The sequence below is a fragment of the Mustela lutreola genome, chromosome 9 (genome assembly GCF_030435805.1).
Source record: "Mustela lutreola isolate mMusLut2 chromosome 9, mMusLut2.pri, whole genome shotgun sequence".
NCBI lineage: Eukaryota > Metazoa > Chordata > Mammalia > Carnivora > Mustelidae > Mustela > Mustela lutreola.
Genome location: NC_081298.1, coordinates 1,561,783 through 1,588,649, shown reverse-complemented (window position 1 = coordinate 1,588,649; position 26,867 = coordinate 1,561,783). Strand labels below are relative to the sequence as shown.

Here is a 26,867-nt window from a genome sequence, read left to right as displayed (position 1 = left end):
CCCGCCCCCCAGCCTCCCCCCCCCGCCCCCCGGCGACTGCGGAGAATGAGCGCCCGGGGCCGCCGAGCGCCGCCGGAGCAGAAGCCGCGAGGATCTCGGGCCGATCCCGCGCGCGACCATGTCGGTGGCCTTCGCGTCCGCCCGGCCGCGAGGCAAAGGGGAGGTCACGCAGCAGACCATCCAGAAGGTGGGCCGGGGCGCGCGGGGCCGGGGCGCGCGGGGCGGGCGCGGGGCGCGAACAAAGCCGGGGCGCAGCCGACCGCCGCGACCCCGCCGAGCCCCCCGCCGCCCGCGCCCGCTCGGCGGGGGCGAGACCGGGCCGGGGGTCCGCCCGGCTGGCGGCGGGGAGTCCGGGCGCAGGGGTGGGGGGTGGCGGGGGACGACCCCGCTCCGCCCGCCGCTCGGCCGCGGGGCCCGGGCCTGCGAGGCCCCCGCGGGGGCGTGGGGGGGGGGCGCCGAGGCGGCGGCCGGGAGCCCCTCCCGGAGCGCGCGGGGCCCGGGGTCGCCCCGCCGGCCGAGCTGCGCCGCCCTCCCGCGCGCGTCCGGCGCCGGCAGCGGACCCCCGGCGGCCCCTCCGCGGACAGAAACTTTCCCGGCCGGCTCTCCAGCATTCCCGCGTGCGGAGTGGGGGTCGCGGCGGGGCCTCCCCCCGGGGCCTGACGCTCGCGGCCCGGCGCCCTGCATTTTCGCGCTCCTCCTCCGAAGGCGCTTCGCGGACGAAGGCGGCGCGAGCCGTGCCCGTCCAGAGTCCCCTGCGTCGCGGGCGGCCGCCCTGGTTTCTCCTTCGCCCTCGGGCTTCTTGGGGCCGCGTCCGCCCGGGTCCCCGCTAGCAGCCCCCGAGGGGCCCCGTCCTCCAGGTCCCGCCAGGACCGGGGGACCTTGTCGTCCGCCTTCCCGCGGGGCCCGGCTGGCGCGGGTGTGCGGCCGCAGGCGGTGAGCGGGAGGGCGGCCCCGCAGCCGCGACGCGCGGACGGAGAAGCGCGCGGTTTTCTGTTCGCGCGCCCGGCGCGGCCCAGGGGCTTTCCAGGTCTTAGGCTCGCGTAATGCTTGGCGACGGTGACCGTCGGCCCTGTCCGACGAGGAGCCCGAGACCCAGCGGCGCTTCGTGCTTCGCGGGGAGACCGTCGCGGACAGCGCGCTCCCGGGGCAAGACGGCTCCGGCGCCCGCGCTCGGCTGCGCAGAGGCTCAGAGGCGGCTTGGCCCCAAGTCCAAGGGGGTCCCCTGGCAGTTTGGCTTTTTGGAGCCCAGACGTCATGGGCGCGGTGGCCGGGTCCGCAGCTGCCTGTGGCCCGACGGCCCTTCCGTTGTTTGCGCTGTGCCCTCGCCCCGCGAACGCTCCCCCGGGCGCGCGGCGGCCCGGCTCTCAGACGCCGGTCCGAGAGGGAAGCGCGCTGTCCGTCGCTCGGTCCGGCTTGGCCGCTCAGCCGCTGTGCCCCGGCGGGGTGAGCCGGCCCGGACCGGCCTTGCTGGGCTGCCGCCCCTGGATGCAGCCGGGGCTCCGCGGGGCAGGCTGCGGGGCTCGGGGGTGCGCGTCCTCCGCTCACGCGTGGAGGGTTGGCAGAAGCCGGGCTCCTCTGGGGCCAGCGTGGTCCGGGGGACCGGGAAGTAGCTTGACCTTAGGGCGCATTTGAGCAGGACTTTGTCGGGTAAACTACGCCTCAGCCTTGAAGGTCCAGTCAGGTGTCCCCTCCCTCACCCTGTCCCGGCAGTAAGGTGGCGAGCGTAGCACCCAGACCTTTGCGAGTCACTGAGTCATCCCTCGTCTGTGTCTAGCCTGGCGCTGTGCTGGGTGCATTCGGGGCTCCGGGCGCACGGGAGCGCGTGCAACCACCCTCCGTCACTGGAGGTGTCGGGGAAACCAGAGGTGTGTGTTTTCGGGGGCTGCCCTGGTGTCCTCGTAAACTTAGTGCTTTAAAACAGCAGAAATGGAGGGCCCCCCGGGTGGCTCCGTGGGTTAAAGCCTCTGCCTTCAGCTCAGGTCATGATCTCAGGGTCCTGGGATCGAGCCCCGCATCGGGCTCTCTGCTCAGCGGGGAGCCTGCCTCCTCCTCTCTCTCTGCCTGCTTGTGATCTCTGTCAAATGAATAAATAAAATCTTTAAAAAAAAAACAAAACAAAACAGCGGAAATGTAATTTCTCACAGTCTGGGGACCTGATGTCCAGAATGTAGGTGTTGGCGGGTTGGTGACTTTCTGGGCTCTTGGGGGGGGGATCTGCTGTATATTTTTCTCTCTGAGTTCCTGGTGCCACCAGCATATAGACGTGTCACCCCCATCTCTGCCTTGGTCTTCCCGTGGCGTTCGTCTCTGTGTCAAATTCCCCTCTTCCCTCGAGGATGCCAGTCACAGGGCTTAGGGCCCACTCTTTGTCCGTCTGATCTCACCTGCAAGGATCATTATCTCCAGATAAGGCGGTGTTGGCGGACACTGGGGCCGAACACTGAAACACAACGCCGTGAGGACCACCGTGTAACCCCGGACAGAGGGCATGGGGGGCAGCAGAACTCCAGACTAGGAAAACAAAGGTGCAAGAGTAGGAGGGATCTAGAACATCGAGGGCGTTGCAGGTGGTCTCACACATGGCCTGTGGAGAAGCGTATGAAAGATTGAAGGAATCGAGGGTGGTCGCACTGGTGGCCTGCATGGAGCAGGTCATGGGACCAAACCGGGAACGGCGGGGAGGGCCAGCCGGCGCGGCGGAGCCTGCCCTGTGTGCTGCCGTCGCTTCTCCCGTGGTGACCGACACGGCTGCGCTGCAGTGGGAGGCGTAGGCAGGACCGCCCTTCTCTGCCAACCACAGGGAATGGGACTTCGCCAGGGTCCCTGAAGGGGAGATGGGCAGTGTGTCCCAGCAGACTCCAGGGGTCCCCATCCCTGGCTAGGTGGCCTGAAAGCCAGGATCCGCCCTCACAGCTCCCTCTGGCTGGGGCCGCCGGAATCCCTGCTCGCAGGCACGGGAGGGCTGGGGTCGCGGTCATGTCCACAGGCGGTGGGGCTGGGCGTGGGCACAGCAGAGGGGGCCGTGCGCACCGGCACTTGGCTGCCTGCAGACCCCTCCTCGTTGCGGGGCACACAGCGGTTGCTTAGTGAATGTCAGTGTCATCCGTTTCTGCTAGTGCTGGTTTTCTGAATCCGTTTTCTTGGCTAGAGAGTGGCCAGTGTCCGTCTCTCCGTGCGCCCGGCTGAGCGGTGGGGACGCGGGCTCTGCGGGAGCGGGACGGAGCTGGTAGACGTTTGGGCCCCGGGGCTGTTGCCAGTGCAGGTCCAGTGTGGGAAGGTGAGCCGCGTGAGCAGGTGCCCCGCCCGGGCTCTGAGTCCGGGGCCCCGTTGGCCTCCAGGGGCCCAGAGGGGAGGGGTGGCCACCGAGACTGGGGGCGGTTGCCGTGTGCTCCCTCAGACCTGAAATTTGTGTTAATGAGCGCGGGCTGGTTCGGTAAGGAGAGTGCAGTGACCTGTCCCCCGACTGCAGGTGGCCCGTGGGGGCCAAGCCCCGCCTTGGCTGACCGAAGGTCTGAGGCCGCTGGGACGGAAAGCCTTCTCCCCGGAGCAGAGCCCGGGTCAAGGGAAGCGCCGAAGCGGTCGTCCCCTCCACAGGGACAGGAGGCGGAGGTGCGGGCGGGAGCACAGGCCGGGGGTGGGTGGCCCCGTGGGGTGGCCGAGCCCCCCCGCCGCGCGCCCCTCCGGAGACAGGCTGCGCCCCGCCTGCTGCCCGGCCCCGCAGAGCCCCGCAGGCCCGCAGGCCGAGGAAGCATTTGAGGGAAGTGCGGGGCTCGCGTCCGCGGGCGCGCGTCGCTTTTCCTCGCCGTCGCCGAGTGTGCAGCTTCGAGGCGGACGGCCGGGCAGCAGCCGGGGTTTGCCTCAGGACGCTAATGGCTGGTCCCCCTGGGCACCCCCTGGGCTCTGGCCCTCCGCCCCGACCCGTTCCCCTGCCCCGTGTGCTCGGGACTCGGAGGCCGGTGGCGCTGGGCTCCCCAGCCCCACGGGGGCAGGAGTCGGGGGGCCCGGCCCGATGGCCCCGCGTCCTGCAGGAGCTGCGAGGGGGTCGGGCCGGTCCTTCCTGCCTGACCCGCGGAGCGCGCCCTGACGGCCGCCTGGCGCCGTGAGCGTGACTAGTCCGAAGGCTCCAGGGAGAAGTTGCCAGATGTTGCTGCACAGAGCGGTCCCGTAACTCAGAGGGCGCAGCTCCGAGGCGGTTCCTGTTGCTGAGCGCGCAGCGGTGCTGGGAGCGGGGCAGCCGCAGGGGAGCTTCCCGGACTCCGATCTTCTTCACACTTAGCCTTCCTGCGCCTCATTTCCTCGGCTGTAACACGGGTGACGCTGTGAGTTCCTCACAGGCTGTGCTTCTGGCTGAGCCAGGCGACGGGCCCAGGAAGGCGCTGGGCAGCCTCCCTTGACCGGAATTTACCCGTGTCATCTGAGACGGTGTGAGGGGCCTTCCCGGATGGCAGGTCACGGGGGCGAGTCCGGGGTCGTACCGACAAGAACACGGGGCCGCTGCGCCCTGGGCCAGACGCGTGCGAACGGGGCGCCTTTGAGGGAACACGCGCCTCTCCCTTGCGCACGGAAGCTCTCACGAAGCCGAGCGGGCTTGCTGCCGGTGACCGGCATCCGTGCGCGCTCGCAGCCCTGAAGACGGGAAGCGACTCGCGCGTGCCCTCAGGAAGATAAAAGCGTGTTTGCTGTCGCGGTCACGTTAAGTGCGTTTTGCCGTGTCCTTAGTTTTTGGAAATGGGCCGCGGGGGTCGGACACAGAGCTGGAGCCACACGGCAGGGCCAGCTCCTCCCGAGAGCGCCTGGCACGTGCGCTTGGGTTTTTTTTTAAACCCGTACCCCGAATTCACATCACGTCACATCCGTTGCTGGGTCCCACTGGCTTTCCTCAGTGGAGTCTGACGCCGCTTGCTCTCGTGCGCTCCCCGGTGGCTGCGGGTGGAGGGGGGCCCTGGTCCAGGAGCGGCGTGGCTGCCCGGGACCGGAGCTGGCAGAGGCGGCGGAAGTGCCAAGTGCTGATTCACCGCCTGTGGTGCTCACGCGGCTGTCGTCCGCTCGGCCAGGGTCGCTCCCGCTCCCTCCGCAGGCTGCTCCTAGGAGCTTCCCTCGAGTGTCCATCCACCGCGTGTTGTGGGCGGCGAGCACTGTGGCCCTTTTGTGTAGCAGCAGAAGGTGTGAGGCTGAGCGAATCTCACGTGGGATTGTTAGGCAACTTAGAAGCTTCGGGCGCCATGAGGTGGTACCTTATTTGCTGATACAGAATCATCTCCAACAAAACGTCAGAGTAGAAAAGGACCATCATAGCCAGAAGGAAGACCCTGCTCCACCTGTACACACGGTGAGGGAGGCATATGTCCACAAAGGAGCAGAGGCTGTCTCAGCCTGATGGCTTTGGGTGGGAAGATCAGAGGGGCAGAGATGGGAGAGAGACACCAAGACAAGGATCTCACCGCCACTCACCAGCCATAACTCACTGTTGACCTCACCACTGGCCCCTCCAGATAGTATTGCAAACCTCCTGGGTCATCTTGCCTCAGAAGGTCCTGCTGAGGATTGGTCATGTCTTATCAGGAAGCCTCCCCTCAGGATCAGGTCATCCCTCCTCAGAAAGTCTTGCTCAGGATCGGTCATACCTCCTCAGGAAGTCTCCCCTGGGGATCAGTTCATTTCTCCTCAGGAAGTCTTGCTCATGATTGGCTATCTCCTCAGGAAGCCTTCTCTTGAGATGGGTTCATCTCTCCTCACAAAGTCTCGCTCAGGACTGGTCATCTTTCTTCAGGAAGACACCCCCCCACACACATCTTAGGATAGGTAATTTCTCCTCAGGAAGTCTTGCTCGGGTTTGGTTATCTCTCCTCAGGAAGCCTTTCCTCAGGATCAGGTCATCCGGCCTCAAAGCCCTGCTCCGGATCACGACTCCTCAGGAAGCCTTCCTTCAGGGTCAGTCATTTCTCTTCAGGAGCCTTCCCTCAGGGTCAGATCATCCCTCCTGAGAAAGTCTTGCACAGGATCAGTCATGTGGCCTCAGGAAGCCTCCCCTCAGGATCAGTCATTTCTCCTTAGGAAGTTTTGCTCAGGATTGGCTATCTTGTCAGGAAGCCTTCTCTTGAGATTGGGTCATACCTTCTCATAAAGTCTCAACTCACACCACACCCCCCCACACACACCACACTCACACCCCCACACACATACACCCCCGTCAGGATAGGTAATTTCTCCTCAGGAAGTCTTGGCTCGGGATTGGTTCTCTCTCCTCAGGAAGCCTCCCCTCTGGATTGGGTCATCCCTCCTCAGGAAGTCCTGCTCATGATGCATTGGTCATCTCTCCTCAGAAAGGCTCCCCTCAGGATTGGGTCATTCCTCCTTAGAAAGTCTTGCTCAGGATCAGTCATGTCTCCTCAGGAAGCCTCCCCTTGAGATTGAGTCATCCCTTCTCAGGAAGTGTCACTCAGGATGGACCATCTCTCTTCAGGAAGACCCCCCCCACACACACAACACACCTCAGGACAGGTAATTTCTCCTTGGGAAGTCTAGCTCAGGATTTGTTACCTTTCCTCAGAAAGTCTTCCTTCAGGATCAGTCATTTCTCCTCAGGAAGGCGCCCCTCGAGATTGGTCATGTTTCCTCAGGAAGCCTCCCCTCGGGATGAGGCCATTGCTCCTCCAGGTTCACCAATTTCTGGCTTGTGTGAAAGAACTCAGTGCCGTGGTTTCGCAGTCCATTCTTTGTTAGGATCTCTCTTTGTCCTCAATGTTTTTGGCAAACTGGCCCCCGGGAGAAAGTTCTAGTCTGGAAAGTCACATCCTTTAGTTCTGAAGAAACACTGAACGATTTTTTGAATGAAATTTCTCCATGTGTTTTCTTTCCAGAAGTTTGGGAAGAATAGTTCCTTGCCACTTGGATTGTTTTTCTAATTTTGTCATCTTTTCTGTTTTCTATTTCAGTCTTTTTAATCTGTTTTCTAGGAGTTTTCGTTAGTTTTGTATTCCAGCCTTTTCACTGGTGGGTTTTTCTTTTCTTTTTTTTTTTTAAGATTTTATTTATTTATTTGAGAGACAGAGGTCACCAGTAGGCAGAGAGGAGGCAGAGAGAGGGGAGGAAGCGGGCTCCCCGCGGAGCAGAGAGCCGGACTCGATCCCAGGACCCAGAGACCATGAGACCGTGATCTGCGCCCACCGCAGAGGCTTAACCCACTAAGCCCCCCCCAGGCGCCGCCACTGGCGGTTTTTTGCCCCGGTCCGTACAGAAGCAGCCCCGGGCCCTGTTCTGTGGGGTCCGTGCTGTGCTCGGGGCTCGCACTGGCGGACGCCGCCGTCTCCTTCGCTGCAGGGGACGTTACCGGCCCTCGGCGGTTCTCCGCCTGCGCGGCCCGCAGGTGCGCCCTGTGGCCCCGGCGGCTCCGGGCGGCTTCCCGGGAGCCCTGGCCCGGCTGGGGGCGGCGCTCGGGCGTGGGCGTGGTCCGCGGCGTCCCTGGGGCAGCCCTTCCTCGGACGGACTCGCGTGCCTCCTGCGGGGAGCAGGGCCTCGTCTGGGCGCCCGGTGTGGCCGTCTCCTCGCTGGAGCCCGGCTGTTGCCCCCCAGTTCCGGAACCTGCGGCCGCCGCCGTCTCAGCCGCGCGGTGAGGGCAGCCGCGGCCTGTGCCTTGCTCCCCGGCGGCGCCGGGGTCGGAGCTCGGGGCCTCCAGTGGGCCGCCCTTCACCCGCCTTGGTCTGGCCTTCTGTCCTGCGTGTTTCTGACGTCGTGGCGATCGTGCTCTGTCCCTTGATTTTTCCTCTTCTCGCCCTTCGGGGCGAGCGTGTCCCCGTGCCCCCAGGAAGCGTGGGGACCGTGCCAACGGCTGCCGCTGCCGTGGGCCGCACCCTGGGCACCACGCGTCTGGAGCGTCCGGGGCAGGTTCGTCCCCCGCCTGCGGCGCAGAAGCCGGGGCGGGGGCCGGACGGAGAGCCTTGGCGCCAGTGGTTGGGTCCTTCCGGGCCCTGAGCCCCCCGAGCCCCTCCGCCTCTCCCACCTGGGCAGGCTCCTGGCCTCTGCGGAAGTCACGGAACTGGGGGTGCGCGCCCACAGCCGGGGAGGACAGAGCTCTTAGAGCAAGAGAGACCGAGTCCTGGGTCCCAGAGGCTGGGGGCAGGGGTGGCTCATATGGGGCCTCCCGGCAGACTTGGCCTTGGAGGGGGGCCCTCTGCCCTCAGCCCCCCACCTCCGTGGTCGGGCTTGGGCCCCAAGCTCCGTAAGTCAGGACTCTGAGGTCCGAGGGCAGTGCCCGGGAAGAGAGGGTGTGTGTCCTTCTGCCAGTGGCAAGTGGGTGGGCCCCTCCCCTGGCTCAGGGGCCCACAGAGCTGTGCCTGCCCGGGAGAACCTGCGCCGTGGTGACCAGGCACCGTTTGTTGGGGGCAAAGGCCTAGATGTTTCCTTTAGCACAGGTGTCTGAATAAAGAGCTTTTCGTGGAAAGCAGCGTTTGCTCTGGGTCCAGCCTTGCCCCTCCTCACTGAGGACAGAAGCCGGGTCCAAGCACCGATGGTGAATGAGCCGAATCTTCTGTGCGCGACCAGGCGTGCCCCTGCCCCCTGCCCTGGCCGTGCCTAGTGCCCACCAGACCCCGGTCGGCAGGGCAGGCTGCCTGGTTGTACCCCCTCCCCGGCGGTGCAGCCCTCCCGTGCTTCCCCTGCTCCCGTCGGACCTCCCGTGCTTCTTCCCTCACCACTTCCAGGGTGTCCCTAGGCTGTCCCTAGGTGTCCCTAGGGTGTCCCCCCACGGGTCAGTCCCAAAGAGCTGGTGTTTACTGGGCTTTGTGATGCTCTGCGGGGCTGGGAGGCGCCGCTTGTGTGGCCGCGGTGTGAGGCCCTGCGGGCAGGAAGTTGGGGCTCCTGCGTCCCTCCCGCGCACTCCAGGCCCAACCTAGCCGGGCGGACTGGATGCTCTGCGGTAAGGGTCCTAGAGGGCAGGTCCCGTGGACTGTGGGATTTCCTCTGCCGAGCGCAAGACCCAGAGCCTGCCCCTGGGCTTGCGGAAGGTGGACCCTGGCACGTGGGAGGCTGTGCTTGGCCCGGGCTGTGGGATGTGTTCAGTCCTGCTGGCCGGGCTGGCGTGGCAGAGTTCCAGGCCTCCCTTATGAACACCCGCACGCTGGTGACTGTCGCCGGTGTGCACCTGATGGAGCGCCTCCCTCAGGCGGCCTATCGTCCGAGTCGACCGGGCACCGCAGACGCGTGTGTGGCCGTGCTTACGTGTGCTTCCCCCGCAGATGCTGGATGAGAACCACCATCTGATCCAGTGCATTCTGGACTACCAGAGCAAGGGCAAGACGGCCGAGTGCGCCCAGTAAGTGACCGGCGGGCCACAGCGGTCCCCCTCAGAGAATGGCACTCCAAGGAGGGCAGAGGGTTTGGAGGGAGACGCAAGTGTGGGTGGAGAGGGGCCTGCTGGTGGACACACCAGAGGACCGTGAGCTTCTCCGGGTAGGACCCCAGGTGACCCCCAGGGCTGAATTCGGAGTAGGAGCGCGAGCGCCAGCCGTCCGAGCCCCGCACAGGTTCGACATGCGTGAGCCACCGCCACGCTGGGCTCTCCCCGTATCCCCCCGGCCTGTTTGGGGGAGCCTTTTCAGGGGTGCAGAGGTATCGAGTCAGCCCGGTGTCAGGGTCCGATGGAGTAGGCCTTGTTTTCTGGCATTTCTTCCTGGTCTCCCTCAGTCTCTGTCTTGTGCCTCCTGCCCACCTCCCCACCATTCTCTGAACAGACCTGCTGACACCCCCCTCCTTGGCCACCACTGTGGGGTCTTTTCGCTCTCTCACCTGTCCTGTCCCCGGGCAGTGTCAGAGGTCTGTCCCCCCGGGGGCTTGGCTACGATGGGCCTGCGGGCCCCTCTGCCTCACCGTGTGCCCCTGACCTGCAGGTACCAGCAGATCCTGCACCGGAACCTGGTCTACCTGGCCACGATCGCAGACTCCAACCAGAACATGCAGTCCCTGCTCCCCGCCGTGAGTGCCCGCAGCCGGGGGCCGGGGGCCCGCCCTAGCCCAGCACGCTCAGGCGAAGCTTCAGGCTGCAACGGGGGGGGGGGGGGGGAGCGGAAGTCTGAGCGCGTCACCTGCAGTGACCAAGTCACAGATAGGCACGGGGGAAGGGGTCGAGTGGCCAGTGAGCAGGCTCTGAAGTGGACTGTTCAGAATTGTGATTTCAGTCTCTTTAGCCAAGTGAGGTGACCCCGAGGCTTCAAACCTAGACATGGTGGGAGGCAGGACCGGGGAGGACAGGAAGTGCTGCGGGATGAGCTGTTGGAAGGGGGGGGGGGCGGGACCGTGCACAGCTCTGACCTCAGCAAAACCGCAGTCCCCAGTGCGGGGACACAGGGCGGGGACACTGCAAATGTCCGTGTAAACGGTTTTTTTCTGACTTCTTAAAACCCATTTTCCCAAAATCAAATTATTGCTGTGAAGACAAGGTCCGGTGGTGGCCGCCTCCCGCACTGGGGACAAGAAGGCGCAGCCCTCGGAGGGCCCAGCCCATGCTGGCCGTGATGCACAGGGAGTTCCAGGACAACCCTGTCACCGGGAATGGCTTATCTCTCGATGTCCCCAAGTCCCCTGGAGAGTTACATCATAAGTGCCAGGAAGTGTTTTACTGATAAAATCATTAAACCAACATGATTGGCCTATGAAATTGCGATTCCTCACCCCAGAAGCCACAGCAGATCCTGCTGGGAACTTTGTCTTCTTGGCTGGATCTAGGCAGCTCATGCGTCTGAGGCTGCAGAGCTACGGTTTGGTCTGGATCCGGGAAGTGAGGGTGCAGGGGTCACTCAGTCCCATTCCCCCTCCACGCCAGTCAGAGTGGGGCATGCAGTAGGCAGGGCACACAGAGAGGAGGAGCAATGGGAATGCCAAGGCTAAGGCACAAGGCGGTCTGTGCAAAGGCTCGGGGGCGTGGGGTGGTGTGGATGAGGGGCACACGGAATCCTGGCCAGCCGAGGGTGTGGAGTGAGGTGAGGGCAGCGCAGTCTGGTGGGCTGACGAGGTGGTTCGCTGTATCCCCCAGGAAAGGGGGCCCACCTTTGAATCTCTGAGTACGTGTTGATTTAAGTTCTGAATGTTCCCATGAGAATGCTTAATGTGTCGTGCCCTTGGCCTGAGGTCATCCACCATCTCCCATCCAGCTGATCCAATGTGAGAGCCACAGGGGGTTGTAGACGTTTGCCAGGTGGCCGTGAAGCACAGGTAGATCTCACAAGCTGCCCGAGCTCTGGAGGGCTTCAGGTGCTTATTTTCTGGGTTAGCCACGTCCCTGTTACCTCCCTGTCTCCCTCAGCCGCCAACCCAGAACATGAACCTGGGCCCCGGAGCGCTGTCCCAGAGCGGCTCCAGCCAGAGCCTGCACTCCCAGGGCAGCCTCAGCGATGCTGTTGGAACGGGCCTGCCTCCGTCCTCCCTCATGCAGGGCCAGATCGGCAACGGTGAGTAGCCTGGAGCCCTTCGGGGCTGGGGATGGCTCCCGGCAGCACGTAAGCTGCGCAGGCTTCCGGGTGACCGCTGTCTCAGTAGGGTGCCCCGTGCCCTGCAGAGCCTCACGGGGGTCTTCCCTCCTCCTGAGGCCCTGGCTGCCGGTCTGCTGCCGTGCCCGGGCGCCCGAGCATGGGGGGTCACCTGCAGAGGGAATCCAGCACTCCAGATCCTCTACTCTGCTTTGATACTGTCAAATCACAGCCACATCCAACATGTGGGGTTCCACGTGGATCTTTTCAAACAAGAACAGAACGGTTCTCTTGGAGCAGGAACTGTCACTAGCCGTTGGGAGCTGTCCCTGCGAGAGCAAACGAGCGGGTCCTCTCCTCGGTCAGCGCGCCTGCTTGTTTCTTCGCTCAGCACTTGACCGTCGCTTCATTCGGTCGCTGTTGGCCATGGGCTAGTCTCTGTCCCCGCGGTCACGTGAAGGAACTCTGGGTGTCTGGCAGCGAGGCCAGGCTTCCATGGGGTTGAGGCCCTCCCTGTGCTCCTGGCAGGTCCAAACCACGTGTCCATGCAGCAGACAGCCCAAAGCACGCTGCCCACCACCTCCATGAGTATGTCCGGCAGTGGCCATGGCTCGGGGCCCGGCTACAGCCACTCAGGACCCACCTCACAGAGCGTGCCCCTGCAGGGCCAGGGTGCCATCGGCAACTACGTGTCACGGGCCAACATCAACATGCAGTCCAACCCAGGTACTGCCCTGCTCAGCCCTGGGGCACCCCCCCAACCCTGGGACGGTCCCTGGGGCCCTCTGAAATGTGTGCACACTGCACACAGGGTCCTGGGGCCCTTCTGAAGCGGGGGAGACCCTGGGGTCTGAGTTTCCACTGTTTCCTGTGGCAGCTCTCGGGAGGGCTCTGACGAGGGGCGACACATCTCCTCCTCAGGAGACAGAGTCAGGCTCACTTGGGATGGGGGGCAGTGTAGGCAGGTGCAGGCCACAGACATGAGCACTGGGTACCATCGGGCCCAAATGCAAATGTCCCAGAACGCCAGGCACTAGGGTTCAGAGGCTTAATACGGAAAGGGAAAATGTGTAGTATCTCCTTAGTGTGTTTTTACTATCAATTATATACTGAAAGTAAGAGTATTTGGGGTATATGGAGTCAAATAAAACGTCTTACTAAAATAGATTTCACCCGCTGGCTGCTGTTGTTGACAGGATTCTCCTCAGTGCTGCCCCAGCAGGTTCTGAGCAGAGGCGGCATCACCGGAGGGCAGGGGGCAGAGACCGCCCTCCAGGGGCCTTCGAGGCCCAGGTCTCCCGGGTGGACACAGGCCTGGCTCCCTGGGAGCAGCCTTGGGGGTGCGGGAGGACAGGACTGGCGATTTTCCAGTGTGTGGGGGCAGCCCGGGAGCTGAGGTCTGGGTCCAGGAGAAGGGCTTCGTTGGGGTCAGGGTGCCTCCCAGGGAGCTTCTCGGGGTTATTCGGGTCTGTCGTGTCGCCCAGTGTCCATGATGCACCAGCAGGCAGCCTCGTCCCACTACAACTCGGCGCAGGGCGGCAGCCAGCACTACCAGGGCCAGTCATCCATCGCCATGATGGGCCAGAGCGGACAGGGCAGCACCATGATGGGCCAGCGGCCCATGGCGCCCTACCGGCCCTCCCAGCAAGGTACTGCCCACAGCACGCCTCCTCCCCGAGAACCTGGGGTGGGGGGCTCTGCGCAAGGGGGTGGGGGGTCTGGAGCTGTGTGGGGCTCACGGGGCGTAGAAGGTTGAGAGCCCGTGCTGCTCCTAGAGGCGGACCTGGCTTGAGTTGCTCTAGGAGCTGGAGTCGGGCGGGGTGCTTGTATTTATAAGTTCCAAGTCTCGGGTACCCGGGTCTGCACGTGGGGGAGAATACCCAGGCGGCGGGGGGTGGGGGTTATCTTGTGATGTGAGTGTTCTGAGTTCAAGTCGCCCCACGTGCTGTCCACCCCCAGGGTCGTCCCAGCAGTACCTGGGCCAGGAGGAGTACTACGGTGGTGAGCAGTACGGCCACAGCCAGGCCGCCTCGGAGCCCATGAGCCAGCAGTACTATCCCGATGGTGAGGCCCACACCCACGCTGTGCCTTGACACCGGCCACCTCAGCGGCTCCCAGCTGCTGCTCTCTGGTCACTCCTGTTTGGACGCGTCGCCCCAACTTCTGCCAGCAGAGCCCCCGCAGGCCCCTTGCCAAGTGTGTTTCGGGATGAGGGGGGGCAGGGCTGGTCTCAGGCCATAGCTACTCACAGATTCAAGGCCCCTCATCCCCTTCCCCGAGACGCAGTAGGGGTCACGGCTGGGACGAACAGGTGCACGAGGCAGTTTCCTAAGAGGGACACCAGTGTTCCCGTGAGATGCCTGCAGGAGGGCGGCGCCGCTGAGCCGCGTCTGCTGCTTTCATCCCGTGCTCACCTGTCAGTCGCTCCTCGACAGTCCCAGGCTTGGAGGTGGCTTTCAGAGTGGTCCTAGAGGGCGGGGGGCATTTGGGGAGGAGAACGACCCCAGGCAGGGAGCACATGGGAGGTGGGGGTAGCAGCGCCCCCGCCAGGGAACGGTGACAGAGGCCTCCTGAGGGTGCAGCGTGCACCCCAGCGGGTGCCCCCAGGAGCCCGCGGCCCGGTGGCAGTGCTGGCAGAGCTCCTCGCAAGGCAGGTGCTGACACACCCTCTCTCCTTTATACACCGTGCTCCGCGGGTCCTCACGCCCAGCCCACACGCAGGGTGGCGGTCGGAAGCCCCTTCCTGGGCTTTCTGCAGGGAGAGTGGATGCAGGTCCGCACAGGATGCTCGTGAGCCAGCAGCGCTGCCCGTTCGGTTCCCGGCTGCCCGGGCCTTCGCTGACAGCATGTGGCCTCTGTCTGCCGCAGGGCATGGCGACTACGCCTACCAGCAGTCGTCCTACACGGAGCAGAGCTACGACCGGTCCTTTGAGGAGTCCACACAGCACTACTACGAGGGCGGTAAGCAGCGCACACAGCTCGCCGTCAGACGCGTGGACGCAGCCGGCGGGGGGGCTCCGGGGCCGAGTCGCCTGCCGAGGCTGCACATGCAGGTGGCGCGTCCCCGTTCACGTCGCAGGGAGGTGGAGGGGGCTTGACTGGCCGCGTGGGGGTGGCAGGGCCCAGACTCCACCGTCGGGCCCGGCTGAGCCGCTTGGGGCCCGTGAGCTCCGTCGAATCCCCTCCAGAGTTCCAGACTCAGTGGGAAGGTTCAGCCCCCACCAGCCTTCCTCAGTGGAGCTGCCCCGGGGGCTTTCTGGTGGAGGTGAGGTGAGGTGAGGTGAGGCAGGCAGTGGTGAGAGAACCGGCTTTGTCAGCAGAAAGCCAGTGACTAGCTCGCGCCCGGCCCCTGCCGGGAATACTCCGCCCGCCCGACATCCGGCCTCCAGCGTGAGGTCCCCACACACAACTGGGAAGAAACCTGCACCTTTGCTTCTCAGCGGGGCCCCCAAACAGCGAAGGTACTTCCCCCGCCCTTGGGAGACCCCAAGAGAGGAAAAAACCTTAAAGTCCCAGGCAGCGGGGCGCAGCGGGCTTGGCCCCGGCTTCCTGGTCCGGGTGTCCAAAGTAGGGACAGGGTGAGGGTTGGCAGCAGGGCCCTGGAGGAAGGAAAAGCAATAAACGTGAAACAGGCAGCTTGGGAATCCAGATGTTTTTGGTGGCTTTTTAAAAGAATTATGCTAAAAATACACGTTACCGCTGGGGGCGTTTCTGAGCGTGCCCGAGTGGCAGGAAGCCCATTCACACCGCGCAGTCACCGCCGTCCGTCTCCTGGACCTGCACCTCTTCCCAGAGTGATCTTCTGGCCCCGTCAGACACTGGCTCCCCGTTTCCCACCCCAGGTGCCCACCACGCCACCATCTGCACATGATGAGTCTGGGTCCTTAACGTCCGTGGGACCCTGCGGTATTTGCCATGCTGACTGGCCCGGCTCGCTGAGCAGGAGCTCCCCTCGGTTGTGCGTGCCGTAGCAGGTGTCAGGCTGAGTTGTTTTCTGTTGCGGGGCTGCACCAGAGTGCGCGCATCCATCCGCTCAGCTGTCGACAGACACCTCCAGGTTGCCTCTGTCTCCTGGCTGTTGGGAACACTGAACGTGGGTGTGCAAAGCTCTCTTCCGAGTCCTGGCTTCCGTTTTTTATTTTGCATTTACATCCAGAAGAGAATTATGGGTCATAGTGTGATTCTGTGTTTAGTTGTTTAAAGAACTGCCGTACAGTTTTCCACACGCAGATTGGTTTTTTACTTACAATGCTAGGAGGTCATAGGGCATCTGGAGACTACAGGAGAATCACCCAGAAGGCTGTGCTGGGGTCAGTTACGAGTGTTCCCCTGCAGCGGCTTCCCACGTCCACATATTTGGTGCCGCTCAGGGACACGGCTCAGACCCAGCCTTCTTTTCCTGGGGAGTTTGGCTCCGAGACCCTGAGACGGCACGTGCCCAGCACAGTCACCCAGCGAGCCAGGTCTTCCCCCCCGACCCCAGCAGCAGCCCACGTCGGCCCCTCCTGTTCTAAAAGCTGCTGCAATGACCTGGCTGCCACCCCTGGCTGAATTTCGAACCCGATGGTGGGTATAGAACCAGAGAACTGAAACATCCCAACCGCCTCAAAGTAAAATTATTCATGCGGGACTCGATGTTCCTTATTATTTTTAGGAACTGGTTAAGTGTTGGCCCTTTGTGGTGAACAGGTAACGTTTTCCTTGTGCCTTCTCAGTCACCACAACTGCCCTTGGCCTTGCCTTCTGTTAACGACCACCCTAAGGTCCCACCGGGGACCACCTTGGCCCTTCCCCCATCCACACAGGTGCCCCAAATGCTCTTCCTCTCCAGTCGAACCTCAGCTGCTTTCCACGTCCGCTGCCCCTGGGGAAGACAGGCCTCAGCGAGTGTTCTCTCTGTGTGCCTCCCTCCCCTCACCTTGGGCTGCCCCCAAGATGGGACCCTGGCCCATGGCAGCTTTGCAGGTGCCTGGCTGTGACGGACAGCCGGGGTCACTGGCGTGAGTACAGGAGGTTCAAGGGACCACAGGCTGATCAGGTAGATTGGGTGCGCTCGGGTATCCGCGCTTCTGGGTCCCAGCCTGCCGGGAGGAGGTGAGCTGCCCGGAGCATCTCCCTGCAAACACACCCCTGCCAGCCCTGCCCTCTGTCCCCGGATGCCCGTGCGCCGCCTTCCCCACCCGCAGGGGGCCTCGGCTTACCACTGCTTTATTCAGGTGAGGGTCCGAGGCAGAAATGACTTCCCCAAAGACAAGCCTCGGACGTGCACTCAGCCTTTTGAACTTGGAAGTGCACATTTTTATTCCTTTGTTTCTGGGTTCCGTGTTCTTGCCTTCCGTAACTGACGGAAAATTTGCGGGAACACTTAGCTCTTCGGAGGCAAGCGCGGCAGATGGCACGGCTTCCTCCTGAATCTGGAAGCGTTTTGTTCCATCTCGTTAATGGGACCTGTGGCTGGGACTCCACGTACTCGTCGAACGAGGTCAGGTCTCCTCACGGTGGGCAGCATTGCCAGGCCTTGTCGCGAGGCGGCTGGTGTCGTGCTTTGAGAAGACCGTTGTGCCCAAGTGGCCTGTGACCCCATGGAGGTGGAGGGTTTCGAGTGGAAGCAATGAGGGGGTGGACCAAAGCCCCAGTAAAAATGTTTCCTGTAAAGCCGCTGGTCCCACCACGGGATGAGGGGGTTTGTGGAGCACAGGGGGCTGGTGCTGGGGTCTTCACAGGAGGCGGCATCTGACAGGGACCTTGTGAGGTCCCACAGAAGGAGAGGCCGCTGGCCTGCAGGGGCCGGCGCCGGGAAGGGGCCAGGTTGCCGTAGGCCAGGCCGGGCGGAGTAAGAGGTCAAGGGGCCGACTGAGCCAGGCAGACACCACTCGCCAAGAGGGGTCCTGCCAAGCAACCCACGGCAGCTTGGGCATCCTGCTGTACTTCCTGGCTGCGAGGTTTGCCACAGCAAAGCCTGGAAGGAGCCCGTGTCACCTGTGCCGTGCCCCAGACACCGAGTCTGTTAAAAGACACGGAACTCCCTGTGGGCTGCCGTGGCAGATTCTTCTGGGCTGGGCCATGTGCTCAGGCCAGGTGTCGAGGAGGAGGGTGTCAGGGGAGCCACTTCCTGTGTGAGACCGTGGCTGTGGGTGGGGGACGGGGCTGGGGAGCCGGCAGGGCTGGAGGTGGCCTTCGTCCCTGAAACTCTTGAAGGGGGGCCACATTCGCTTTTACGTTTCCGTCACATGAACGTATCCGCCTGTGCAGAAGCTAAATTTAGAAACGATAAACGTTACCGGTTGTCACTGAAAATGACAAAGTGGCCTGACCTTTTGGCCATCCAGACTCATCCACACCCCGAGCCCCGTGGTCACAGCGCTGTCCTCGGGGTCCCCAGGGTCTTGCCCCAGAGACCGGCGTGCCCCCTGTCAGTAAACGTCCAGACCAGTGGGGACGGCGGCTGCTTCGGGATAGCCCGTGGTGTCCCCAAGGCACAGCCTTGTTTCTAGAAGTAGTTTTATCAAACGCATCAGTGGGTCACTGGGCTGTAGCTCCCGGTGGCGGCTGAGTCTGGTGGCTCCTTTGTGCTCACGCTCCTCAAGCGGGCCCCTGGCCATGGGGCTCGGCTCCGCGGAAGGGAAGATCTTCCATGGTGCGTGGGAGCGGAGCCGAGGTTCTCCGTGGCACCCGCTCACATCTGTTGTGTACCTGCTGTGTGCCAGGCCGTCGGCTAGGTGCACGTGACTGAGCTCCTGAATTCGGTTACCATGAAAAGAGCGGAAGGGTGTGTAAAGCTGAGAGTACGCAGAGTGACCGACCATCTGAGGCCCCGGAGAACTGCTCTGCAACTCAGCCGTGCAGGTCCGCTGGCTGCGCACCACACCCGGGGGCCGCAGCGCCCCGCCGGGACTGCACCGGCTGGAAGGAAGGAGTCCCTCAGAGCTCGGGGCCTCCCAAGGCAGGGAGCAACTGTGGAGACGCAGTTCCATCTCGTTTATGGGACCTGTGGCTGGGACTCCACGTACCCTGCAGGGTCAGCAGGGAGGACGCGCCCTGGAATCAGAGCATCTGCTGTTCCTCGTGGCTGCAGTTCGAGTCCCCATGGGGTGTGCAAACCTTCACGGCGACGGCTCTCAGGAAGGCTGCTGCTTAAAGACGACGTCTCCAGGATCTGGTTTGTGTGTTTGTTTAAAGGGATCCCAGGACCCTGAGATCATGACCTGAGCCAAAGGCAGAGGCTTAACCCACTGAGCCACCCAGGTGCCCCGGGACATGTTTTGATTTAAAAGAAAAAAATAGCCAACTATAGGAGTTCTCTTCCCCGACACAGGTCAGAGGGGTCAGATGCTCCCTCCCGCTCGTCCCCCGCCCCCGTTGCTCGGGTCCCATCATTCCATCAACACCGGAGGGTGAGCCCAGGACCAGAAGGCGTTTCCAGAGCCAGAGGCCACATTTGCACAACTTTGGTCACTGCACATAGTGAAGGCTGTCTTGTGGCGTCCGTGGTTCCTGACACTCCCTGGCTGTGCCCTGTTCATCACTGACACCTGACCGCGGGTGTGTGCGTGCAGAGGGGAGCGCACGGTGTGTGCGGGCGTGGCCCTGCCCTCGGCTTCTGGGGTCCACGGGGTCTGCAATGGATCCCCCCCAGAGAAGGGGGCTGCTGTGTCCTTTCTGAGCCGGCCAGTCATCTGCTGTGGGGTGTTGCAGTCAAGTGACGGCCCCTTGTCCCCTCCCCGCCCCTCCTTCTAGAGAAGTGGGTTTGCATGAATTGGGGACAGGACTTATTACAAATTGAAGACAGAGTAAAGGCTATCCCAAAGAAAACGACACTAGACTTTAATTGGTCTTTTCGCGAAGGTGTTTTGAAAACCGTGAGTGGGATGTCACTGCCACGGTGCTCTGGAACGGCGGCCCCTGCGACCTGCGTCCAGATGTTTGCAGGCAGGTTTACCGGTCGTTCGTGCTGCCCGCTCAGGAACGGCTTTCCTCAGCCGCGCTTCCTGCCGTGGGCTTTCTTCCAGATGGGGCTTTGGGCACAGATGCTGACTGGCTGGATTTTTAAAAATAAGGTATTGTGGGGACACCGGACTGGTTCAGTCACTGGAACATGTGGCTCTTGATCTTGGGTCCATGACTTCGAGCCCCATGTTGGGTGTAGAGGTTACTTAAACTTTCAGAACCTGTAGAGAAAAATATCTGCCTCACGTGAACTTACAGTAAGCGGTCTCCAAGGAGTGTCCTGGTAGCCACTGCTCACCTCAGCGTGTCCATCAGCCATGGACTGGAACGTCCCTGTGTTCCCCTTCTGGAGTTCCTGGGCCCTCCCGGACTGCCGGCTCCCGGGTCTGAGTGCCGGCTTCTGCGCCGCCGGGCGGTGCGCCTCAGTCCCCATCTGTACAGTGGGCGCGCGCTTGTGCTTATTTCATGGTGCTAAGGGAAGCGTGCGGGGTACCTGTCACCTGCTTGGGATGCACGGTGGCCTGCAGTCACGTTCTGTATTTTCCTTACTGGTGAAACGGTATTTCTCACTGGCTGACCTGCCGGCCTCTCCAACGAATAACCCTGCAGGAGTCAACACCACGAGGCGTGCGTGGAGAACACCCTGGGGGTCACTGCGCTCTACGCATCTCAGTCCAGGACCGTCGGGGTGTGTCTGTTTCCGCTCCCACACCGCACTGTGCCTTTTAGCTCTGTCCTCAGGGGCCCATTTTTAGCTGTCTACAGGTTCTGTTACTGGGATCTTTACGCAAGCAAAACCGTGGTTGATCAGAGGCTGAAATGTGCTTCCTCCCAAGTTGCTGCGGCAGGCCTGCTGCCCGGCTGTCCTGGCGCTGAGGGCTGTGTGGCGAGGTGCTGCAGACGGGGCCGCTGAGCTCAGCAGAAATCACTCTCTTAGTTCTGGAATCCCAAGGGCTTAGATCCAAGTGCAGCAGGGTTAGTCCCTCTGGGGGCTCAACTGGAGGGTCCGCCCCAGACCCTCTCCCAGCTTCTGACAGGCTCCAGCAGTCCTGGTGTCCTTGGCTTACTTCGTTCTCTGCTTTGGCTGTCTTGGGGCTTTGTCTCCGGGTCCCTGTCCGGGTGCCCTCTTGCAATAAGCAGCCCATTCTAGTCAATGCAGCAGGCCCTGACCTGTTCGCATCTGCGGAGAGCCTTTGCTAAAGCATGTGCACAGGTACGTGACGTGGGCTTCAGTGTACTTTTCTGGGGGGGACACAGTTCAACCCAAAACACTTGTATTAGCTTTAAATTGTGTTAACGGTGTCACTTCGGCTGTACCTCCACATTCGAATCATTGTGAAAAGAAGATCTTGAAGCAGTTGAGCTGGTCCGGGGCTTTTCCAAGGGCTTCGCGTCGTGAGTGGCGGGAGGAATGCCTCCGCGCCCAGAAACGCACTGTGTGTCTCCTTCCCCCCGCAGGAAACTCGCAGTACGGCCAGCAGCCGGCGGGGTACCAGCAGGGCGCAGCCCAGCCGCAGGCAGGGTACCAGCAGCAGTACTCCAACCAGCAGACCTACCCCGGGCAGCAGCAAGGCTACGGTAAGAGGGGGCGCCTCCGTGTGCAGGCCCCCACACACGGCCGCGCTGCCGCTTGCGCAGTGGACGCTTAGTCTGCTTCCTTCAGAAGAGTTTTGGATTTCCTGCAAAGCTGTGCAGCTAGTGCAGAGAGGTGCCCTGCTGTCCGCCTCGCCCGACCGCGGTGCCACCGTCACAGCTCAGCAGCTCCCGCCGGCACGCTGCCAGGGACTGAGCACACAGTTCATTCAGCTCTCACTCGTGTGCCTGACTGTCCTCCTCTGTCCCGGGACCCATCTGGGATCCCCCTTGGCACTGAGTCTCACGTCTCCTTAGGCTCCCCTGGGCTGGGACCGGACCTGGGAAATCCTTGTCCTTCTGGACCTTGGCGGTCGTCAGCAAGACGGGGCAGGTGTTTTGTAGGACATCCTCGGGTTGGGCTTGTCTGAGGTTTTCCTCAGGATGAGACTGGGCCGTGGGCTTTGGAAAGACCTCACGGGGGGCCAGTTCTTCTCATCCCATATCAGCATGACTGGCCTCCGACGCCGACCCCGGTCCCTGGTCCCCCGCCATCAAGTTGTCCCTTCGTCCTCTACCTTCCCTGATCTTTGGAACCAAGCCACTGACCCCAACCCGCGCTCTGGAAGGAAGAATTGGAATTTCTCTGTAAGGCAGAGTAATTAATGAATGATGAGTTATTAAGCATTTATCAATATGTATTCTTTGCATTCAGTTTACACAGCGGCTTAGATCCTAGATTTCTCTGTTTGATTCAGATCGTTCAGCTTCGCCGTTAGGGACCCGGGGCCCTGCAGGCCCTTTGACGTGCTCCCATCCTTTTGTTTTTGAGCTGAGCATCTCCTTGTTCTCTGGGACCACGGCACTCTCGGTGCTCTAGCCCTAGAAGCAACATGTCTCACAGGTGCTCTGGGTCCTCCGATGGGAGAACAGCGTTAGGGATCAGGGGCCGCGGTCAGGTGGGCATTTTCTGAGCCACACGGTCACCTGAGACAGCCCATGTATGGGTTAGTGTGGCGGCAGCTTCTAGAAGCACACACCCGCTCGCTGGCTTTTATTCACCCTGTGAGGCTTCCCTAAAGTGCCCGAGGGCCAGCGGGCCTTCATGGGCTCTGCTGTGGAGCCTGCCAAAAAATATTGTTCTCCGGGCCCATGGGACAGAGAAGTGGACAGAGGGAGCTTCTCGGGCTACAGTAGTAACAAGGGAAGAACCCCGTCCACTGGAGATCAGTGGAGTGCAGGCTCTGTCTCACTGAGGGCCGTCCTGCCCGGACAGTTGCCTGCACATCTGCCCGGTCCTCTGAGGGGCCTCGTCCTCCCCAGGCAGATCCACCTGAAACAGTTGCTCCGGCCCCCAGCCTTTGGGTCGGTCTGCCGAGAGCCCCAACTGCAAGAGGCTCTCCCCGTGCTAACCCGCCCCCAAGATGCACACGGGCTGCGATCCCCGGAACCCGGGGTGCTGGGGGCGGGCAGGAGGGGGAGGGGAGTTGTACTTCTAGCTGCTGCCGTCACAGGACAGCTGCCTACTGTTGCCACCACGTGATGACCGGGCATGTGGTTAACATTCAGAATACGTGCCGGAAGCCGTTGTTATGACCTGAAGAGTAGGTGATTAGTTCGTCAAAAGAGGGAGTTCCGGGAGCGCTCCTAGAACACGCATGCGTCTCCCCCTGAAGTGTCCGGGCGAGACGTGAACAGGAGCCTCCCTGCTCCGGCCTGCGCAGAGCTGGGCCCCGTTCCTTCCGGAGCCGCGGGCCCTGCTGCAGGAGCTCATGCGGGCGGTGGGGCTCTGCCTCCACACCTCGGGACCACCCTGGAGGCTCTGGAAAAAGAAGGTGGCAGGCAAGGCCCCCTGCGTGAGGTGTCTTCCTGGGCTCACCGGTGCCGGCCGCGCGTTACGGGGAAGGGGAGCCGCAGTTTCAGGTTCTTGTCCAACCTGTTGCAACCATGACTCATTAAATAGCATCTTTTGAGCAATTACTTGGCCTTTATTAGTTCTTTCCAAAGGCTTCACCTGAGTTTCCCCGGGAATGCCCACGAGCAGCAGCTGCGGTGGCACTTAACGGGCGGGTTTGCAGCGACCACCAGGGTGGACTCGCCACTGCCAGGAAGCCCGTGAGCCCAGCCGGGCCGCAGGGGGCCCGCCAGCAGCCTTGCTCCCACGCTCAGTGCCCTCATGCTGGGGGGACTGTGGGTTGAGGAGGAGCGGGCTGGGGCTTCAGGTGCCCGCGCGGGTCAGGGCGCGTGCCGCCTCGTTCTCACGGTGCCGGTATGCGCCCTCAGGGCCGGCCCAGGGAGCCGCCTCGCAGTACCCCGGCTACCAGCAAGGACAAGGCCAGCAGTACGGAAGCTACAGGGCGTCCCAGACGGGCCCGTCCGCCCAGCAGCAGCGGCCTTACGGCTATGAGCAGGCAAGACCCGGCGCGTCCGTGGAGACATGACGAAGGTTTCACTCGTGATCGCGCGGAATGACGCGTGAAGCGAATTGGCTGCCCAGCTCCCGCCTAGAATTCTCTGGGCCCGCGAGGGTCTGAGAAGTCGCCTTTGCACGTACACACACCGGGGTCAGACGTGGCTGGCTGAGTGGCTCTGGCCTCAGAGCCCCAGCCCAAGTTCGCATCCAGCCCTGCTGCTGGCCCCTGGCACCGTGGCGGGGGGCGGGCGGTGCTTACTGGGGGAAGCTGGTGAGGAGCCTCACTGACCTGGTTTCAGTCCTTAGCCACAGGCTTGGACGGTGGCTTTCAGAGAGCCAGCGACTGCCTTGCCCCAAGCTCTAGGCAGAGAGCTGTTGGCTTGCTTGGTTTTCATTCCTCCTTCCGGCCCTAATCCCAGGTTTGCGGGGGAGGGGGGGGTCCTCGCTGCCACTTTGACTCGTGACTCGGGAAGTGTAACATGTGTTTTGGTCTCTTGCAGGGCCAGTATGGGAATTACCAGCAGTAAGCAACGAGCACTCTTGTTAGAGCCTTGCGGTGGCATGTCCCTCCGGGGATGGTCGGGCCAGTGGCAGTTCTGATGAGCCATGACCCCTCGGTCGCCCTTCCGCCCCACGCAGCGTCTGCATGTGACGCGTGCACATTTCATGCTGGGTGTGATGCCGAGCGTGCACCGCGGGCGAGAGACAGCGCTTCGGTGGTGTGACATATCTGGTGCTGTGTATAGTATTGTATGTCTGTACAATGGAGAGGTTGTCTCCTTTTTGTCTCCCCTCCTTGATGTTTCTAGCTAGCGTTAGGGATCCTTTTGTCATCAGCGTTCCGTGCCCAGGAATGGGGCACAGCGACAGGATGCCACAGTCCACGTGTTCACATAAGCGGGCCTCGGGTCTGACCCCTCACACACTTGTCGTAATGTGGGTTGTAAACTTATCTCTCACCGGCTACACCACAGCTGGACACATGCCACAGCCCCTGGATGGCCACCTCTTCCCGTGCCTCGATGCAAGGGGCATCTTCTATGTTTTGGGTCAGTTTCTGTTACTCACTGAAAAGGATAAATATGCTTTGTTTGGCTGTGAACAATCTTTCCCAGAGCTTCTGTGCTCACACGCTACCTGTGTCTCTTGCCGATTGTGTTTATCCAAAATGTCCTGTTTTTGTACTAAAAAGTGAAGAGGGATCAATGAATATATTCCAAATAAACATACAATTAGCCTAACCCAGGGAAGGAACGAGGGTCGTTTCTGAAGGAAAGACAGGGCAGTTCTCTGAAATGACCGGCATTGGCCCTTGTTTCTCTGATGGTCGTTTCTAGGATTTGAATATTTGATATGCCCAACTCTAAACTGGTAAAATATTTATACCAAACTTCCCAAACAGTTGGCAAGTTGTTTGTTTTATATTATTTCTTTTAGGACCTACTTGTGCAGATCTCCAAGCAAGCGTCCCTTTTTCTTTTATAGATATCTGAAATTCAGATCTTACTTTTAAAAAGAACCCCACAAATTTTATTGTGTTCTTCCTAACGAAAAGGAAGGGTTTTATATGGGGAAATTTGAGTAAATTTTACATTCCTAGGACACTAAATCCCACTTAAATTCTATACAAATGGTAAAGACAGCTCACTTGCGCAAGCATAGTCAAAGGAAAAACCCAGTAATTCACTGATTAGTAAAACAGACATTCTGGCAACTTTTACCTGGACCGTAATACCCACGTGCATACTTTAAAAACATCTTTGGATAAATGCTGACATACTTCTAAGAACAACCGAGAAAATTTAAAGAAAAAACAAAAACAATTCTTGGCATATCAGGTCTACTGAAGATGATTTTTTGAATCGGTAAGTTTCAGAAATGTTTTAAAAGCGTAAAGTAATTATTTATCCAGAGCTGTTGAATGGTTTACAGTTTACAAGGTATTTTATGTTGTTTCTCTTTTGTTTTGTTGCTTGAATGAATCCTGACAGTCAACACTGGGAAATATGGGGGCAATTACTGCTCCCATTTTACAGATGCAGAACCGAGGTACAGATTAAAGACTGCCCAGATGAGTACCGCTCCTGTTCTGGGCTTTTCCCCTCTTCTGTGGGGATAGAACCACACATGCTGGGCTGGGAGTGTTCATCTGAGAGGCATATGGGTTTTAAAAACTCTTGACACTGGTAAGGGCTGAAAAATATGTATTTATGTTAAATCAGTGAACTGAGAGTTCTTCATTGCTAAATGACACAGACATTAGCAGTTTCGTTTAGGGAGGTGTCTCCCTCGCTTTCGTTCTGATCTTTCTTGGCAGTTTTCATAGAACTGATCTGCAAACTCAATCGGGGACTGAAAATGTCCAACGTTCTAGATGACTGTGAGCGTCGTTTTAGTTTCATTCCTTGCCAATCTGCGACTATGCCTTTTGTGTGTGTGTGTGGTGTTTTAAGTGCGGTATTGATACTTCTTGAAAGGAAAGGACACTCGAACTTATCCCAGAACTTCGGTCTGAAATGTCTTACATTAAGAATTTCTTGAATGTTGTGTATATATTTTAAAAAGCACTTTGTGAAATAGTTTGTACATTTATTTCCTAATTTATACATGATTTTTGGTATTAATATATTCAATGATCAATAACAGAAGGTTTATTTAATGTGTTGCCCACTTGTATGTAACATTGTGGCGAGTGGCGCCCGCCGATCTCATTAAACGCACTGTCTTCTCCTCCGTGACGTGTCTGCGAAGGCTCGGCCCCGGGAGTCTGCGGCGCGGCCCGCGGCGCTTCGCTGTCGGCGCGGGTCCCCAGACGTGCACAGGAGACCTGCGTGTGGCGCTCCGCCCCGCGATGTCCCTGGCCCCCAGCAGGTCGCGGACGGGACCCTCGGTGTCCCCAAGGGCCGACTCGCAGCGGCCGCAGAGCCCTGCCCGGCCGCGGCCGACTGGGACCCCCAGGGCCCGCGACCCCGGCCCGGCCGCCCCGCGCCATCGGAGGGGCTCGCCCTTCACGCCCGCTCACGGGGCAGGGCAGGTCCGTCCTCCTTGTGAGCGCGGCCCGTTCGCGGTCAGTTGGGCGCCCGTCAACTGCCTGTGACCGGTGTAAGGGATGAATAAACCGGTCCTTCAGAGCCGCCCTGAGCAGGGAGTTTCCGTGCTTCGTGTTCAGCCCAACAGAGCGGCGCCTGCGCGGGAGGGCAGCGGGCTGGCGTCCGAGGGGCCGTCGTGGGGCGAGTGTCTGAAGGCGCGTGTGTGTCCGGCCGACTGGGACGGCAAGTGCCGGCCTGACAGGGCAGCCGGTGTCCCACAGCGCTGAGGGGCGAGGCCTGTGTGTCCCACGGCAGCAGGAGCCGACGGGCAGCCCGTGTCCGTCGCGGGGACAGCCGGGGTCTGACCGGGGAGCCGGGTGTGTGACAGCAGTGGCTGTCTTGGCGGGGAGGCGAGGGTCTCTGACAGGGACAGCGGACGTCTGCTGG

At 61.2% G+C, this 26,867-nt stretch overlaps 1 protein-coding gene across 3 annotated transcripts; it reads left to right on the top strand.

The window, feature by feature from the left end:
* Positions 1-15: 15 nt before the first annotated feature.
* On the top strand, positions 16-26,124 carry SS18L1 (SS18L1 subunit of BAF chromatin remodeling complex). Of its 3 annotated transcripts, none has more exons than XM_059134580.1 (11): positions 16-187; positions 9,234-9,310; positions 9,885-9,969; positions 11,297-11,441; positions 11,988-12,185; positions 12,944-13,108; positions 13,419-13,523; positions 14,328-14,420; positions 20,865-20,984; positions 23,262-23,389; positions 23,892-26,124. In XM_059134580.1, exons 1-11 carry the CDS (start codon positions 119-121, stop codon positions 23,916-23,918), a joined length of 1,212 nt encoding a protein of 403 aa, XP_058990563.1. In that variant the 5' UTR covers positions 16-118; the 3' UTR covers positions 23,919-26,124. The 3 variants fall into 3 exon arrangements, with proteins under 3 accessions (XP_058990563.1, XP_058990562.1, XP_058990565.1); XM_059134579.1 differs by having other exon boundaries at positions 23,262-23,424; XM_059134582.1 differs by lacking the exons at positions 16-187; positions 9,234-9,310 and adding an exon at positions 9,465-9,521 and having other exon boundaries at positions 23,262-23,424.
* Positions 26,125-26,867: the final 743 nt, after the last annotated feature.